This window comes from Pezoporus wallicus, unplaced genomic scaffold (assembly GCF_028554395.1).
Source record: "Pezoporus wallicus isolate ANWC-B61680 ecotype Strahan unplaced genomic scaffold, APGP_CSIRO_Pwel_v1 contig_1, whole genome shotgun sequence".
Taxonomy (NCBI): Eukaryota; Metazoa; Chordata; class Aves; order Psittaciformes; family Psittacidae; genus Pezoporus; species Pezoporus wallicus.
This window is the reverse complement of record NW_026639226.1, coordinates 46,792-61,329: the sequence shown is the minus strand read 5'-3', so window position 1 is coordinate 61,329 and position 14,538 is coordinate 46,792. Positions and strand designations below refer to the sequence as shown.

The 14,538-nt window shown below is 53.1% G+C and overlaps 1 protein-coding gene across 3 annotated transcripts in view; it reads left to right on the top strand.

Moving 5' to 3' along the window:
* The window catches only part of DIP2B (disco interacting protein 2 homolog B), a 63,106-nt gene that overhangs the window by 48,212 nt on the left and 356 nt on the right, over nucleotides 1-14,538 (top strand). For all 3 annotated transcript variants that reach the window (XM_057413936.1, XM_057413935.1, XM_057413934.1), the window contains 21 exons: nucleotides 356-470; nucleotides 999-1,138; nucleotides 1,259-1,395; nucleotides 2,126-2,206; nucleotides 2,468-2,595; nucleotides 3,356-3,470; nucleotides 4,335-4,536; nucleotides 4,922-5,031; nucleotides 5,128-5,208; nucleotides 5,705-5,828; nucleotides 6,699-6,820; nucleotides 7,364-7,475; nucleotides 7,920-8,029; nucleotides 8,635-8,765; nucleotides 8,863-9,031; nucleotides 11,191-11,361; nucleotides 11,834-11,895; nucleotides 12,012-12,069; nucleotides 12,699-12,773; nucleotides 13,271-13,448; nucleotides 14,036-14,159. In XM_057413936.1, the coding sequence (XP_057269919.1) occupies nucleotides 356-470; nucleotides 999-1,138; nucleotides 1,259-1,395; nucleotides 2,126-2,206; nucleotides 2,468-2,595; nucleotides 3,356-3,470; nucleotides 4,335-4,536; nucleotides 4,922-5,031; nucleotides 5,128-5,208; nucleotides 5,705-5,828; nucleotides 6,699-6,820; nucleotides 7,364-7,475; nucleotides 7,920-8,029; nucleotides 8,635-8,765; nucleotides 8,863-9,031; nucleotides 11,191-11,361; nucleotides 11,834-11,895; nucleotides 12,012-12,069; nucleotides 12,699-12,773; nucleotides 13,271-13,448; nucleotides 14,036-14,159 (2,545 nt within the window). The remainder of the gene's footprint in view (nucleotides 1-355; nucleotides 471-998; nucleotides 1,139-1,258; nucleotides 1,396-2,125; nucleotides 2,207-2,467; nucleotides 2,596-3,355; nucleotides 3,471-4,334; nucleotides 4,537-4,921; nucleotides 5,032-5,127; nucleotides 5,209-5,704; nucleotides 5,829-6,698; nucleotides 6,821-7,363; nucleotides 7,476-7,919; nucleotides 8,030-8,634; nucleotides 8,766-8,862; nucleotides 9,032-11,190; nucleotides 11,362-11,833; nucleotides 11,896-12,011; nucleotides 12,070-12,698; nucleotides 12,774-13,270; nucleotides 13,449-14,035; nucleotides 14,160-14,538) is intronic.

Genomic DNA, 14,538 nt, shown 5'->3' with positions numbered 1-14,538 from the left:
CCCCATCCAAGGCAGTTTTCGCAGCAGAAGGCTGCATGGATGATGTGTTAAAGGCTTTACTGAAGCCTGGGTAGCCAACGTGCGCAGCCTTCCCCTCATCCAGTGAGTGGGTCACCTTGGCCTAGAAGGAGATCAGATCAGTCAAGCAGGACTTGCATTCATAACCCCCTTCTGACTGGGCCTGATCCTGTGGTTGTCCTGTATGTGCCCAGTGGTGGCACCCAACGTGATCAGCTCCATAACCTTCCCCAGCACCGAGCTGGGGCTGACCGGCCCGTAGTTCCCCACATCCTCCTCCCTGTAGATGGGCATCAACTCATGCGAAGTCACAGCAGCGTGTTTCCTCTCTTCCCAGGGTCTGTTTCCTCATGTGATGCCTTCCTGAGCTTGTTTCAGAGCCATGGGCTTAAACCAGAGGCAATTTGCCCGTGTGCCACCTCTCCAGAAGCGATGACCATTGCCATACGGAGGTAATGGGCGCGCAGTGTTGCGGGCTGGAGTTCAGGCACAGTTGACTTAAGCATGTCCTAAGATCCACTGCCACTGTTTATACTGAGGTGTTCCAGTAGCTGTGATGGTAGACATTATCTTCTAAGAGACAAGTGCTGAGACGTGTGACAGCTCAGCAGTGCCTGCAAGGAGCGTGCCTGCCTTTTCCTACTCTCCAGTTATGAAGCTGGGGTGATATTCTTGGACCTGAGATGCAGTTTGATGCCACTTTGGACACTCATTTTCATAGCCTGTTTCTGGCCATTGCTTGCCTTCTATGATAAAGAGCCCCGCAGTCATCTGGCCTGTTTAACATGGGGTCAGCTGAAGAGCCCGAGGAAGAATTGCGCTTGCCCAAAATGGGGTTGGCGAAGGTGGCTCTTCCCCTGCTGCCATCTCACAGGTTTAAATTCGTCATGCAGAGAAGAGGACACTGAAATCTGGGGTTGGGTTGCTGTGATAACATCCTCCGTGCCTCACTGAGCGCATTGATTTTGTGTCCTTCAAAGGCCTGGCGTCCCCGGGGCACCGCTGCCTGGCAGGGCCATCCTGTCCATGAACGGGCTGAGCTTCGGGGTGATTCGGGTCAACACGGAAGACAAGAACTCTGCTCTCACCGTCCAGGACGTTGGCCACGTGATGCCAGGAGGTAAAAACGTGCAGGGATCTCCTCTGGGACCTTTCAGTGCGTGGGGGCTGCAGTGGTTTTGACTGCGGTCAAACGTGTCCGAGCTTGGGGCCTAACGTAACCTCGTGTGATTCCTCCTAGGAATGATGTGCATAGTGAAACCTGATGGAGCGCCTCAGCTCTGCAAAACAGATGAGATTGGTGAAATCTGTGTTAGCTCCCGAGCAGGAGGAATGATGTATTATGGGCTGGCAGGGGTGACAAAGAATACGTTTGAGGTGTGTATAGCAGAATGCATCTTTCTTTCCCTGTTTCCTGTGTAGAATTCGTAGAATCGTAGAATAGGGTTGGAAAGGACCTTAAGATCATCCAGTTCCAACCCCCCTGCCATGGGCAGGGACACCTCACACTAAACCAGATCACCCAAGGCCTTGTCCAACCTGGCCTTGAACACCGCCAGGGATGGAGCATTCCCAACCTCCCCAGGCAACCCATTCCAGTGCCTCACCACCCTTACAATAATTCCTCCTTAGATCCAATCCAAACTTCCCCTGTTTCAGTTTGAACCCGTTACCCCTTGTCCTGTCACTGCAGTCCCTAATGAAGAGTCCCTCCCCAGCATCCCTACAGCCCCCCTTCAGATACTGGGGGGCTTCTCTGAGGTCTCCACGCAGCTTCTCTTCTCCAGGCTGAGCAGCCCCAACTTCCTCAGCCTGTCTCCATACAGGAGGTGCTCCAGTCCCTGCTCATCCTCGTGGCCTCCTCTGGGCTTGTTCCAAAGCCTTCTATAATCTCTTGGGTTTGTACCTTAGGTGTTAATGTTGCTCTTTAGCGAATCTCCTCTCAGTCCAGCACATTCAGTGTTTCCCTTTCAGAAGGGTCTCCAGCAGTGCTAAAACAATGCCTGTACCAGGGATTCCCTCATCGCTTCGCGCTCACACAGTGCAGTTCTTGATGTGCAGAGTGCTCTCCTATCCTTTGTCTCCAGCATCCTCCCTTCCGTTGCAGGTTATCCCGGTGAACTCGGCTGGCTCTCCAGTGGGTGACGTGCCGTTTGTCCGCTCCGGCTTGCTGGGATTTGTTGGACCTGTATGTAACACACTTTGTGAGCTCGCATTGCTGTATTCTTGTTCACGTCGGTAGCCGTCAGTGTTAGAAGGAAAAGCATTTGTGTACGGGGGTCCCTGGCTGGAATGCTTCTGGTGTGGTCCTAAACGGTGTCATTTAAAGAGAAAGAAAACGTGTTTCATCCAGATGGCATCCAGGCGTAGTTGTGAAGTCCGGAAGCCAGCAAAGCCGTCAGAACGTGCTCTCGTTGAGGTTGCTCACGGGTACCCTTTGGTCTTGCAGGGCAGTTTGGTCTTTGTGGTTGGGAAGATGGATGGGTTGCTGACAGTCAGCGGCCGCAGGCACAACGCCGACGACATCGTCGCCACGGGCTTGGCAGTGGAGTCAATAAAGACAGTTTACAGAGGAAGGTGAGCCCAGTAAAGCTTGCCCCTTGCCCCCCCTCCCCGTAAGCTTCTGCATGAAATGGGGTCTTTAGGGCGATCTTTGATGTCTCTTCAGGTAAGTGGTGGCTTTGGGTAGCTCAGTTACTGTCTAAACCAAAGCAGATTTGCTTTACTTGGCCTGGTCCTGCCCAAAACGGGTCTGGTTTCCCCACTCTTGCCTGGCTTTTCATCAAGTCTTTGGTCTTAAGGGGAAGGAATCAGGTAACAGGATCGAGTCAGGGGATTCAGTGCTCTATAGAACTTACTCCTTAGCCTCTGCAGGAGTCAGCTGCCGGCTGATGCTCTGCAGGAAGGAAGGGTTTCATCGGCACCCAAAGACACTTCATTCCGTGGAGCAGTTTAGGGTGTCATTCCTCAGCTCCTCAGGCAGGGCTGGAGCTTGCGTCTCGAGAAGTTTTAAGCCCCCTGCATCGTGTAGATGCTTTTAAGGCTTTTATGGCACGGGGGATTTGTCCCGTGTTGGAACAGCGATGTGGGGGCAGGCTGGGAGGACAGGGGACTGTGCCATGTAGAAATACCAGCAGAAGGTGGAATGAATCCCTCAGTTCACAAAGTCTTCCCTTTTTTTACTCAGTTTTAGTTGTTTCTTGTTAGCTTAGGTTTGTTTTTTTTTCCTCTGTATTTGCCCCATCAGGGCTTTTCTGAGTGAGTTTTGTATTTGGCTTCATAGTCCTGAGGAGCACAACTGGAACTTGTGCCAGTGCAGCTCTCCCTTTTCCCCTAGGATTGCTGTCTTCTCCGTGTCTGTCTTCTACGACGAGAGGATCGTGGTGGTTGCAGAGCAGAGGCCGGATGCATCCGAAGAGGACAGTTTCCAGTGGATGAGTCGAGTGCTGCAGGTGGGTCAATGCACACGGGTGGATGGGGAGGGTTTGGGCAGCCTTGCAGCGTGTGAGCAGATGGAAGGAGCCCAGGCTCATTGCTCCCTCTTGGCAGGAGCTTGGGTACATCTGCTCCACACAAGCTGTTCTGGTCGGTCCTGAAGGTCTGACCACAAAGTGGTCAGCATTAGGCTGGCACAGTGACTGTAGAGCAGCACAGTTGCCTCTCAGCACTGCAAAGCAGAGCCAGTGCTTGGGCTTAGGAGCTTTGCTTTAGCTTTGGTCGTGGTGATGCTCAAAGTTAGGCTTTAAAGCCACCCTTATCTTTGGAGGGGCATTTTCAGCAGGGAGACAGGAAGCAGAGGAAGGTTCAAGCAGCTGAACAAGGGGAATCATAAGGAGAATGAGTAGCAAATGCACGCAGTGAGAGCTGCCTGCATTGTGTGTGTGTCAGCATTGAGAATGGTGGTTCAGGTTGTGAAGTATGCAGGCTGGGAGAGAAACCAGGGGACTACCTGGTGGGCTGAGTAATGCATTAGGTGCCCGAATGCTGAAGCAGCCAGAAAGCAGCAGTGTGATGGCTCAGAGGACGCAGATGGGTGAAGCCCTGAGCTCCAAGTCATGGGATTCATCCAGCAGCTGTGTGTAGTTGGGGCATCAGGAGGTTAAAACTGGATTTCTTGTCTATGAAATGACAAAAGGCAGGGATGCTGCGAGCACTTAACCCTAACCACAGGGCTCGCTGATGTTACAGAGGGGAAATGAAGTGCTAGTGACCGACTCACTCCTCCAGCACCTTATAAATGCAGGGGTTCGTCTTGCAGATGTCAGTGCAGCCAGTGTAGTACCAGCAATCCCAGTGACCACCTTTCCTTCCTCTAGGCAATCGACAGCATTCACCAAGTGGGTGTGTATTGCCTTGCTCTTGTGCCAGCCAACACGTTGCCAAAAACTCCCTTGGGAGGGATCCACATCTCACAAACTAAACAGCACTTTCTGGAGGGCTCCCTGCACCCCTGCAACATCCTCATGTGCCCGCACACGTGTGTGACCAACCTGCCCAAACCCAGGCAGAAACAACCAGGTAACGGTGGTGGTTGAGGCTGGAAACTGAAGTTCAGGCCCGCAGCAGAGCTGGGTGATGCCTCTGAGCATCCTGCGTGCTGGGGACCAGAGCTTGGGGCCGGTGGCTGGGGTCTCTTTGAGGCCTCTCTGCGTGTGTCAGCCCAGGGATTCTGGTGCCTACCTTTGAACTCCTTGGGATTCTCTCTGCTGGTGAACAGGAGCCTTCTGAACTCTTACCAGTGAGGTTGCACTACCTCATGGATGCTGCTGGCATCCGTGGCCAGGAGCACTGGGATCCTAGAGGGAACCTGGGTCCCTTTGTCCCTGCAGATTGCAGTTCTAGGCCAGCTCGTCCCCATTTGCATGCAAAGTCCCCATTCCAGGTGGCTCTCCTTTACCAACAGGCGTTGGCCCTGCCTCTGTGATGGTGGGGAACCTGGTTGCTGGGAAGCGCATTGCTCAAGCCTCTGGCAGAGACCTTGGTCAACTAGAGGACAACGACTTAGTTAAAAAGGTAAATCAGGCTTTCTTACAGCTGGAGAATGGGGAGGAGTTCACCCTGCGGCTCAGTGGGAAGCCCTGATGGTAAACTGCTGCCTCTCTGTTTCAGCACCAGTTCCTGACGGAGGTGTTGCAGTGGAGAGCTCAAGCAACTCCTGACCACCCGCTCTTCCTTTTGTTGAACGCCAAGGTACAGCCGGTGCTGAGCTGTTGGGGTTCAGCACAAGCTCAAGACTCCTTCAGATCCTTTTGCCCATCCAGCGTCCTGTGCTTAGTCTCTGGATCAGATTTTGCCCATGGATTTATGACCTTTGAACCTCTCGGTCACGGCAGCTCAGTGACTGTGTCCTGGTTCAGTGCTTGCTTTTAAAACTGAGCCTGTCTGTAGGTCCCACTGGTTCCTGTATCCTTTAATGGGGTATCCCTCTTGAGTACGTTCCGACGAGGTTCTGGTGCAGGAAGACCTCAGCTGACTCCCTGGGAGGTAGAATTCCCTAGAGCAGCTCTAACTCCATCTCCTTTTGCTACGGTAGTGAATAAATGGCTCCTTGGATGCCAGCAGCCTGTAGGTGCGGATAACTTGGAGCTGTAGACTGATGCTTAGCAAGCAGGTTTGGAGGGGTTTTCCTACAGTGACACTTGCGTCGTGCCAGGCCCTGTTTAGAGCACTTTTGTCTCCTTGCAAGGGAACCACTGTGTGCACGGCCACCTGCCTCCAGCTGCACAAAAAGGCGGAGAGAATCGCCTCGGTTCTGTGCGACAAAGGACACCTCAACGCAGGAGACAACGTGGTGCTTCTCTATCCTCCTGGTAAGCGAGGTTTTACTGGGGCCTGCAGCGTGGGCTCTACCTGAAATCCCCCTGGGAGCTGGAATTACAGGAGAGGTCATTGGGACAGCAGTACCTTAGGGACGGCATCAACTCCCTGGTCTAGTTTGGGCTGCCTTTGGAAGAGCCCGTTTGTGCCTGGCTAGGACTTGCTGTGTCATCAAAGACTTCTGGGGTTAGCAAAGAGCCTCTGGTTCACCACAGGGTTCATAGGCACCTGTGACCGTGCTGGCCCACCAGAGACTCCCCAGCTCCTGCTCTGCTCAGAGCTTGGTTTAATGAAGGCACATTGCCCCTTTTAGCAGCTTTTCATCCAGAGAGCACGTGCTTTGCTCGGAGGAACGGCCCGGTGGCATCTGGTAGAGACCGGTGCCATCGCCTCCAGCTGGGCAGGAGCTGGGTGCTTCCTCTGGGACTTTCTCCAGCAGCAGCTTGGGAGGGCTGGGCAGTGCGGTCTGGCCAGCAGCACGCAGCTTTAGCACTTGGGGTGTGCAAGATGCTCGCTGCTGGGGAGAGGTGCTCTCCGGTGTACGTACTCCTTGCCCTGCCACACGGTTCCTTCTGTCCTGACTTGACTCTGGAGTCGTTTGACGCTTGGGATGTTGCTCTCCTGTAAGGCAGATGTGGTTTTCTGTGTGGTCTCTCCTTTCCCAGTCCCCTCTCCCAAGCTTTCTTAGCTCCCCTGTCGCGCTGCCCTCAGCGGACCGCTTACGTTGCACATCCGTGCTGTGGAAGTGACCGGTGCTTGTGCCGCCTTCTCAGGCGAGGTAGCAGCGGATGCTTGGAGGACGAGTACTCGGCTGGGCGTGCACCCCTCCGTGTCCCCCACTACAGCCCCTTGTGTCCTTGCAGGCATTGAGCTAATCACCGCCTTCTATGGCTGCCTGTACGCTGGCTGCATCCCCGTCACCGTGAGACCACCCCATGCTCAGAGCCTCACTGCTACTCTGCCCACTGTGCGAATGATCGTGGAAGTGAGTAACGGGGTTGAGGTGAGGGGGGGAGAGCTGAGAGTGGGGCCGCAGCACCGCAGCCCCCCCGTGCTCTGGACACGGCAGCAGTGAGTGATGCGCATCCCGCAGCTGGAGGCCGGTGTTTGCCTTGGTAAAACACAAGGGACCCGCCTCTCCCCTTGTGGCAAGGTGAATGGTTGTAAAGCGAGCGCCTTCTGAGGGATCCAAACGTGAGGCTGCCACTCAAAATGTCCCATCGATGCTCTTACTGCTGGGCAAAAGTGCAAACCCTGCTGTCAGCTACTTCCCGAGCCCAGGAACCAGGGAGAGGAAGGCGGATGTAGCCGGTGGGATGTTCTCCCCTGCTCTAAAGCTCCTGATGTGGCTGTGTGCGTTTTAGGCTGCCTTTGGGGTTTTAGGGCAGGGAATCGAGGCAGGTTTGCGGAGGGAAGCTGGCTGCAGGTGGCAGAAGGGTCTCTGAAGGGAAAAGCTCCCAGGGGCAGCGCCGCTGCGATGCGCGGTTTTCTCCTCCCTTTCTTTCCTAACGGGTGGCTCTGGGTTTAGGTCAGCAAAGCCGCCTGTATCCTCACAACCCAGACCTTAATGAGGCTCCTGAGATCCAGGGAGGCAGCTGCTGCTGTGGACGTGAAAACCTGGCCAACCATCATTGACACAGGTGGGCTCACGGGCTGAAGGGCTCCTTTAGCGTTGCGTCGGGGGGTTGGCCGCCACGGGGACTCTCCCCTATTTCAGGTACAAACCGGGTGGCTCTTAAGGATTTGAATGCTTAGGAAACCTGCCCAAGCTCTAAGCTAGGTCTGCCCTTGTTTCCTGACGTCTCTGCTGCATTTGTTGAGCTCTGCATGGAAAATAACTGTCCTGAAAAGTCACCTTGCAGGCAGCTGTTAATGTCCTGGAGACGAGAGCGAGTCTTTTCCTCCCTTTTCCTGACAACCATTTCCTACACGGGAGCCTTGGCACGAGTCTCGTCATGCGTTCAGTCGAAAGGGAATTAATAGAAAGCTTTCTCATCCATCCCCGGCTGTCGGCAGGCTGAGTTCTCCTTTCAAATAGCAGCTCAGTAACCAAAAGGAGCCACGTTTGTGCCTTGCCTTTACAGATGACTTGCCCAGGAAGCGGCTGTCTCAGCTCTATAAGCCACCCACGCCTGAAATGTTAGCATACCTCGATTTTAGTGTCTCCACAACAGGGATGCTTACAGGAGTAAAGGTACAGTAAAAGGGGTTTAGGAGATGGGGGGTTTGGTGCCTCGTCTTCGGCTGGTATTCTGAACCACCTCCCTCCTTGACCTCCACCAGAGCTGGCTCTTGTAGCTTGAAGCCCAGTGAAGCTTTCCTTGCAGTAAAGCTATGGATTCACTGCAGGCAGCGCAGTGGGACTTTGTGCTCGTAGCGTAGGAAGGGAGGTCTCTGCAGTGGGCATCAGGAGTTCTGCCGCTGCTTCCCACTAGGAGAGCAGTGAGCAAGGTGAGGAGCAGGGCTGTGAGCTTCTGCTTTCCCCTGCCAGGAGCAGAACAGGAACTAGGTTATAGAAAGGAGGATGAGAACCTAAACCATTAAAGCCTTGGACTGTCCTCAGTGAGCGGCTCTGATTGGAGCCTGAGATGCCCAAAGCTTTTTAAGCAATAGCTGCTGTTATCACTGCTCCTGGTTTACTGGGGCTCAGAGGTTTCTGCACCTGCTGTGGAAGATGAGGGAAGGAAACCCAGCGTTCCTGGAGCAGGGTTAGGAAGTCAGACCCGTCTCTGTTCTTGCCTGCCTTCCTGGGGTGATGCCCTTCAGTCTGAGCACGGTTCCTCTGTCTCTGTGTTGCAGATGTCCCATGCAGCGGTGAGTGGCCTTTGCAGGGCCATCAAGCTGCAGTGTGAGCTCTACTCCTCCCGGCAGATAGCAATTTGTCTCGACCCCTACTGCGGACTGGGGTTTGTGCTCTGGTGCCTTTGCAGGTATGACTTTGGAGGGGAAGAGGGAAGGGTTGGCTCCTGGCTGGGTGTAAATGGGGAATGGCATCGAAAGTGTTTTCTTCCTTAATGTTCCTCGCAGCGTGTACTCTGGACACCAGTCAGTCTTAATTCCTCCTATGGAGCTGGAATCCAATCTTTTCCTCTGGTTATCTACTGTCAGCCAGTATAAAATAAGGGACACTTTCTGTTCCTATTCAGTCATGGAACTGTGCACAAAGGGACTTGGAAACCAAGTTGAAATGTTAAAGGTAAGAACTGTTCCCTGAATGCTGTCCCAGAAGTTCAGCTGTGGTAGTAAAGCAAAGCGACGTGGTTGTTGTGCAGGAGGCAAACTGTTGTATTTGAGGCTCCGGTCCACAGCTTGCTCAAAAAAAGCAAAACCATCTTGCTTTTGCAGCCCCAGGAAAGGAAAAGGATTGGGATGGATGGGGTGGACGTATTGCAGTGCAGGTAGCACGTCGCCAGTGAGTGTCAGAGGCTGCTGGGCAAGCCTTAGGAGAGGATGCCAGCAGCAGGATGCTATGCGGGAGAGCTGCTTATGTAAGAGTCTGCAGTGAAGGCTCAGAGCAGCACATGATGCGAAGCACACATGTCAGGGGATTTGCTAAATAGAGGTGTTTGCTCCTTGGAGATGAGAGGAAGGGAAAACAAACCAGCTCCATAAAACACACCGGGTGCCTCTTTTGCATGAGGCTTAGTGAACTAGCGCGCTGCGTCTACGAGCCTGAGGATCAGCCTTGTTCTGCTGGGGGCAGGCGGGTGCCTGCTCTGGGGTGTATCACCAGTTGAAGAGCACGAGGCACGTGTTTGATCCACTGCTGAACGCCTCTCAGGGCATCTGTGATCCTGTCCAGAAATAAGAATGGATTCTGGCCCCGGTTTTGTTGAAGGTTCAGTGTGTTCAGAGGAGGCCACGAGGATGAGCAGGGACTGGAGCACCTCCTGTATGGAGACAGGCTGAGAGAGTTGGGGCTGTTCAGCCTGGAGAAGAGAAGCTGCATGGAGACCTCAGAGCAGCTTCCAGTGTCTGAAGGGGGCTATAGGGATGCTGGGGAGGGACTCTTCATTAGGGACTGCAGTGACAGGACAAGGGGTAACGGGTTCAAACTGAAACAGGGGAAGTTTAGATTGGATCTAAGGAGGAAATTCTTTGCTGTGAGGGTGCTGAGGCACTGGAATGGGTTGCCCAGGGAGGTTGGGAATGCTCCATCCCTGGTGGTGTTCAAGGCCAAGCTGGACAAAGCCTTGGGTGACCTGGTTTAGTGTGAGGTGTCCCTGCCCATGGCAGGGGGTTGGAACTGGATGAGCTTCAGGTCCTTTCCAACCCAACCCATTCCATGAGTCTGTAATCCCATTAAATGACTTTATTCTCACTTGGTTTGGTTTCCATGTATATAAATAGTGAAGAGCAGATGTAATGTTAGCTGACAAGCACTGCAGCAGCATGTGATGCTACATTCTATAGCAGAGGAAGAAGCACTGCTAATGCATCTTTTGTTGTAGCAGTATTTCTAGGCTCTGTTCAGACACATCTCATGGTTACAAGTAGAAGCTGAAAAGAGGAAACAACTCGAACACAAGGACAGGGTTTTCCTGCATTTCCTCAAGTCATCTCCAGGGACAGAAAGCAAATGTGAATCATTTAGAGAAGAGATTCAGAGCAGCCCCATGGAGAAGGACTTGGGGGTGTTGGTCAATGAGAAAATGAACATGAGCTGCCTGCAGTGTGAGCTTGAGCCCAGAAAGCAACTGTGTCCTGGGCTGCATCCAAAGGAGCGTGACCAGCAGGTCCAAGGAGGTGATCCTGCCCCTCTGCTCTGCTCTCGTGAGACCTCACCTGGAGCATTGTTTGCAGTTCTGGTGTCCTCAACACAAGAAGGACATGGAACTGTTGGAACAAGTCCAGAGGAGGCCACGAGGATGAGCAGGGACTGGAGCACCTCCTGTATGAAGACAGGCTGAGGAAGTTGGGGCTGTTCAGCCTGGAGAAGAGAAGCTGCGTGGAGACCTCAGAGCAGCTTCCAGTATCTGAAGGGGGCTATAGGGATGCTGGGGAGGGACTCTTCATTAGGGACTGCAGTGACAGGACAAGGGGTAACGGGTTCAAACTGAAACAGGGGAAGTTTAGATTGGATCTAAGGAGGAAATTCTTTGCTGTGAGGGTGGTGAGGCACTGGAATGGGTTGCCCAGGGAGGTTGGGAATGCTCCATCCCTGGTGGTGTTCAAGGTCAGGTTGTACAGAGCCTTGGGTGACCTGGTTTAGTGTGAGGTGTCCCTGCCCATGGCAGGGGGGTTGGAACTGGATGAGCTTCAGGTCCTTTCCAACCCAACCCATTCTATGTGAGGGGACAGGCCTGGTGCAGTGGGGCACGCACAGACCTGGGCACTCCCTCGTGTCTGTCCCAGGCACGTGGCATTAACCTGTCCTGCGTCCGGACCTGCGTGGTGGTGGCCGAGGAGCGGCCGCGCGTTTCCCTCACCCAATCCTTCTCCAAACTCTTCAAAGACATCGGCCTGTCCTCGCGTGCCGTAAGCACCACCTTCGGCTCTAGAGTCAACGTTGCCATCTGCTTACAGGTAACACGGGGCCACGTGTTGTGTCTGCTGTCGTCTTCCCGGATCCGGTCGTGTCCCGCATCTTCCCAAGCTGCATGCACGGGCCGTAGGGAGCCCAGCATCTGCTCGGTAGCGAGCAGCTGGCGCAAGGTTTAAACGGGTTCTTTTCAGCCGCCAGGTTTTATGTCACAGATGCTCAAAGGGGCTGAAAGGTGACACTGGAGAGCTGTTGATCTCCACTGAAACAATGCCTCAGCCCCAGGGCTGAGAGCTGAGAGCGCTCGGGCTGTATCCGTAGCAGCTTCCCCCTCCCCAAAGGGGGGAACACGCAGGTGTCCCAGAGCAAAGAGCCTGTTTGGTGGAGCGTTTCCTTTAGTGCAGCTGCAGAGGTGGGGAATGGGAACATGGAGCTTGCTGCCTGTGAGGCCCCCTGGAAACGTTCACGTTCCCCTGGCTCCGTAGGTGCATTAAGTCTTCACTGTTCACTCCTCAGGGAACGTCCGGGCCGGATCCCACCACGGTTTACGTGGATCTGAAATCCTTGAGACATGACAGGTACAGTGGATCACTTACCAATGCTATGGAAGGCGACGTGGTGGTCCCGAGCCATCGCCTCGCAGGACATTGCAGCCCTTTTCTTCCCCCCCTGACAATGTCTTCTTTACCTTCAGGGTGCGTCTGGTGGAAAGGGGAGCTCCTCAAAGCCTGCTGCTTTCAGAATCTGGGAAGGTAATGTCCTGATCACAGACTAGAGGATATACTGCCTAGGTATGATGGCACCGAGAGGCCCGGCACGCAGCACCTGCTGAGCCCACGTTTCTTGTACCCCCACTCTGCTGTGGATGTGGAGCTAGGAAAGGTGGCCTGGCAGGAGAAGAGGCGATAACGGGTTACAGCGTTCCTTGGGGAAGTTACTTTGATTTATGACGAAGCATCCCTTGGTTCAGGAGCATGCTTTGGGGAAAGAAATCAAAGAGTGGGTAAAATGAGCCCCACCGAAGTGATGACTGCCGTCCTGTCCTTGAAAGGAGCATTTCAGAGACTTCCTGTATTAGTTAATGTAGCTCTTACTCCCTTCTTTAAACGGATCGATAAAAAGATATTGCCAGTAGTTTTGAACATTGAATTCCACAAAACCAAGGTCTAGCAAGCCCACAATGCCTTGCCTGTGTGCCTTTTGAGTCATGAAAGCCATTCGTGCCGTTAGCTTCCACCCCATCCTCAGCGTGCGTGCGTGTCCTCGCACGTTTCACCCCTGCTTGGCAGTGCTGTGGCTGTGAAGGGAACAGCCTTTGCGTTTCAGTTGTGCACGAAGGTGATTCCCACACGGATCACGTCTTCCTTCCTGTGCTCTTTAGATCTTACCTGGAGTCAAAGTGGTCATCGTCAACCCCGAGACCAAAGGGCCCCTTGGAGACTCTCACCTCGGGGAGGTAAGTGCTGGTTTCACCATCCGGGCAGCTCCTGCTGTCTCGGAGCTGCGTTCTCCCTTTGCAGTTAACACAGGACTTTGGGGGTCTCATTTAACTGTCAGTGTCAAGGCAAGAAAGCCTACTAGAAAGGAAGGCTGATTCCACCCTAAACCTTGAATAACCAGCTTCCAACTAATCTCATTCACATTTTGCTCTCTTTACCTTGACTACTTAGTAGGTTATAATCCATTTTTGGCCTTGATGTGTTACAATCCCCCCCCAGTTTCTTTGCTCAATCCTCAGCTTATTAAGAGACTCAAATCTACAAGATGCATTTTTAAGATTCTCTAGGGTCTTTGGAGGCTTGAGCTAAATGCAAACCATTTTTGGCTCTGGAAAACCATAGATAAAAAGGGAACCTTCTTGTTACGGTTTACTACCGTGCCTCATTGTGATACTCAGTGATGCTCTGGCTTTGTAGTGGGTAAGGTGTGACTGGTTTTCCACTTCCTGCACAGATTTGGGTCAACAGTCCACACACAGCCAGTGGCTACTACACTATCTACGACAACGAAACCCTTCAAGCTGATCATTTCAACACGCGCCTGAGTTTCGGTGATGCTGCTCAGACGCTTTGGGCTCGCACCGGTTACCTTGGCTTTGTGCGTCGCACAGAGCTCACAGCTGCCAGTGGAGGTATGGCGAAGATTCAGCTGCACCTTTGAAAGGAAGGGGATGGGTTTCTGTTCACACTGTGTGGATGGAATGGTTTGGCTTGGAAGGGACCTTAAAGGTTTAGTTCCACCTTTCACTAGACTGGGCTGCTCCAAGCCCCATCCAGCCGGGCCTTGATCTGCATGATCTGGATCCAAGAGACACTTGATTTATCTTAGAATCATAGAATCATAGAATAGTTAGGGTTGGAAAGGACCTGAAGCTCATCCAGTTCCAGCCCCTGCCATGGGCAGGGATGCCTCACACTAAACCAGGTCACCCAAGGCTTCATCCAACCTGGTCTTGAACACTGCCAGGGATGGAGCATTCCCAACCTCCCTGGGCAACCCATTCCAGTGCCTCAGCACCCTCACAGCAAAGAATTTCCTCCTCAGATCCAATCTAAACTTCCCCTGTTTCAGTTTGAACCCGTTACCCCTTGTCCTGTCACTGCAGTCCCTAATGAAGTCCTTCTCCTTGGGCTGCTCTGAACCTCTTCTCTCTTTGATGATGCCATGTATTATGTTTCCATAGTACAGTACACTCCATGTCCCACCTCTCCTCTCTAGAGCGCCACGATGCACTGTATGTTGTTGGAGCACTGGATGAGACTTTGGAGCTGAGGGGGCTGCGCTACCATCCGATCGACATTGAGACGTCGGTATCTCGGACACACAGAAGCATTGCTGAATGGTAAAAGAGCCCTGAAAACTGGGTTCATCCCGAGCTAGCTGAAATGCAGCAATGGTCAAGCAAAGACACAGGGTTTAAGGGAACAACAATGGGCAAATTGAGGTATTTTCTGTCATCAGCAAGTCATGAACCTCCCTTCCTCTCTGTAGGCCAGGGTACCACTGGGGCTGACTGACTCAGTGTTTTCTCACAGGCCTTAATTCAAAATGGAAATGATCATTTCCTGCTCTGTGCTGTAAAAACCCATTTCTGTTTGAGTTGGGGAAGCAGCATTTAGTTCTTACCTCACACTAAGCAGTCCTGAGATGGATTTAACTGAGCTTTGACACGTCAGGGCTAGATCATCTTGGAGTTAGGTGGCTTGGAAATGCAGCCCAAA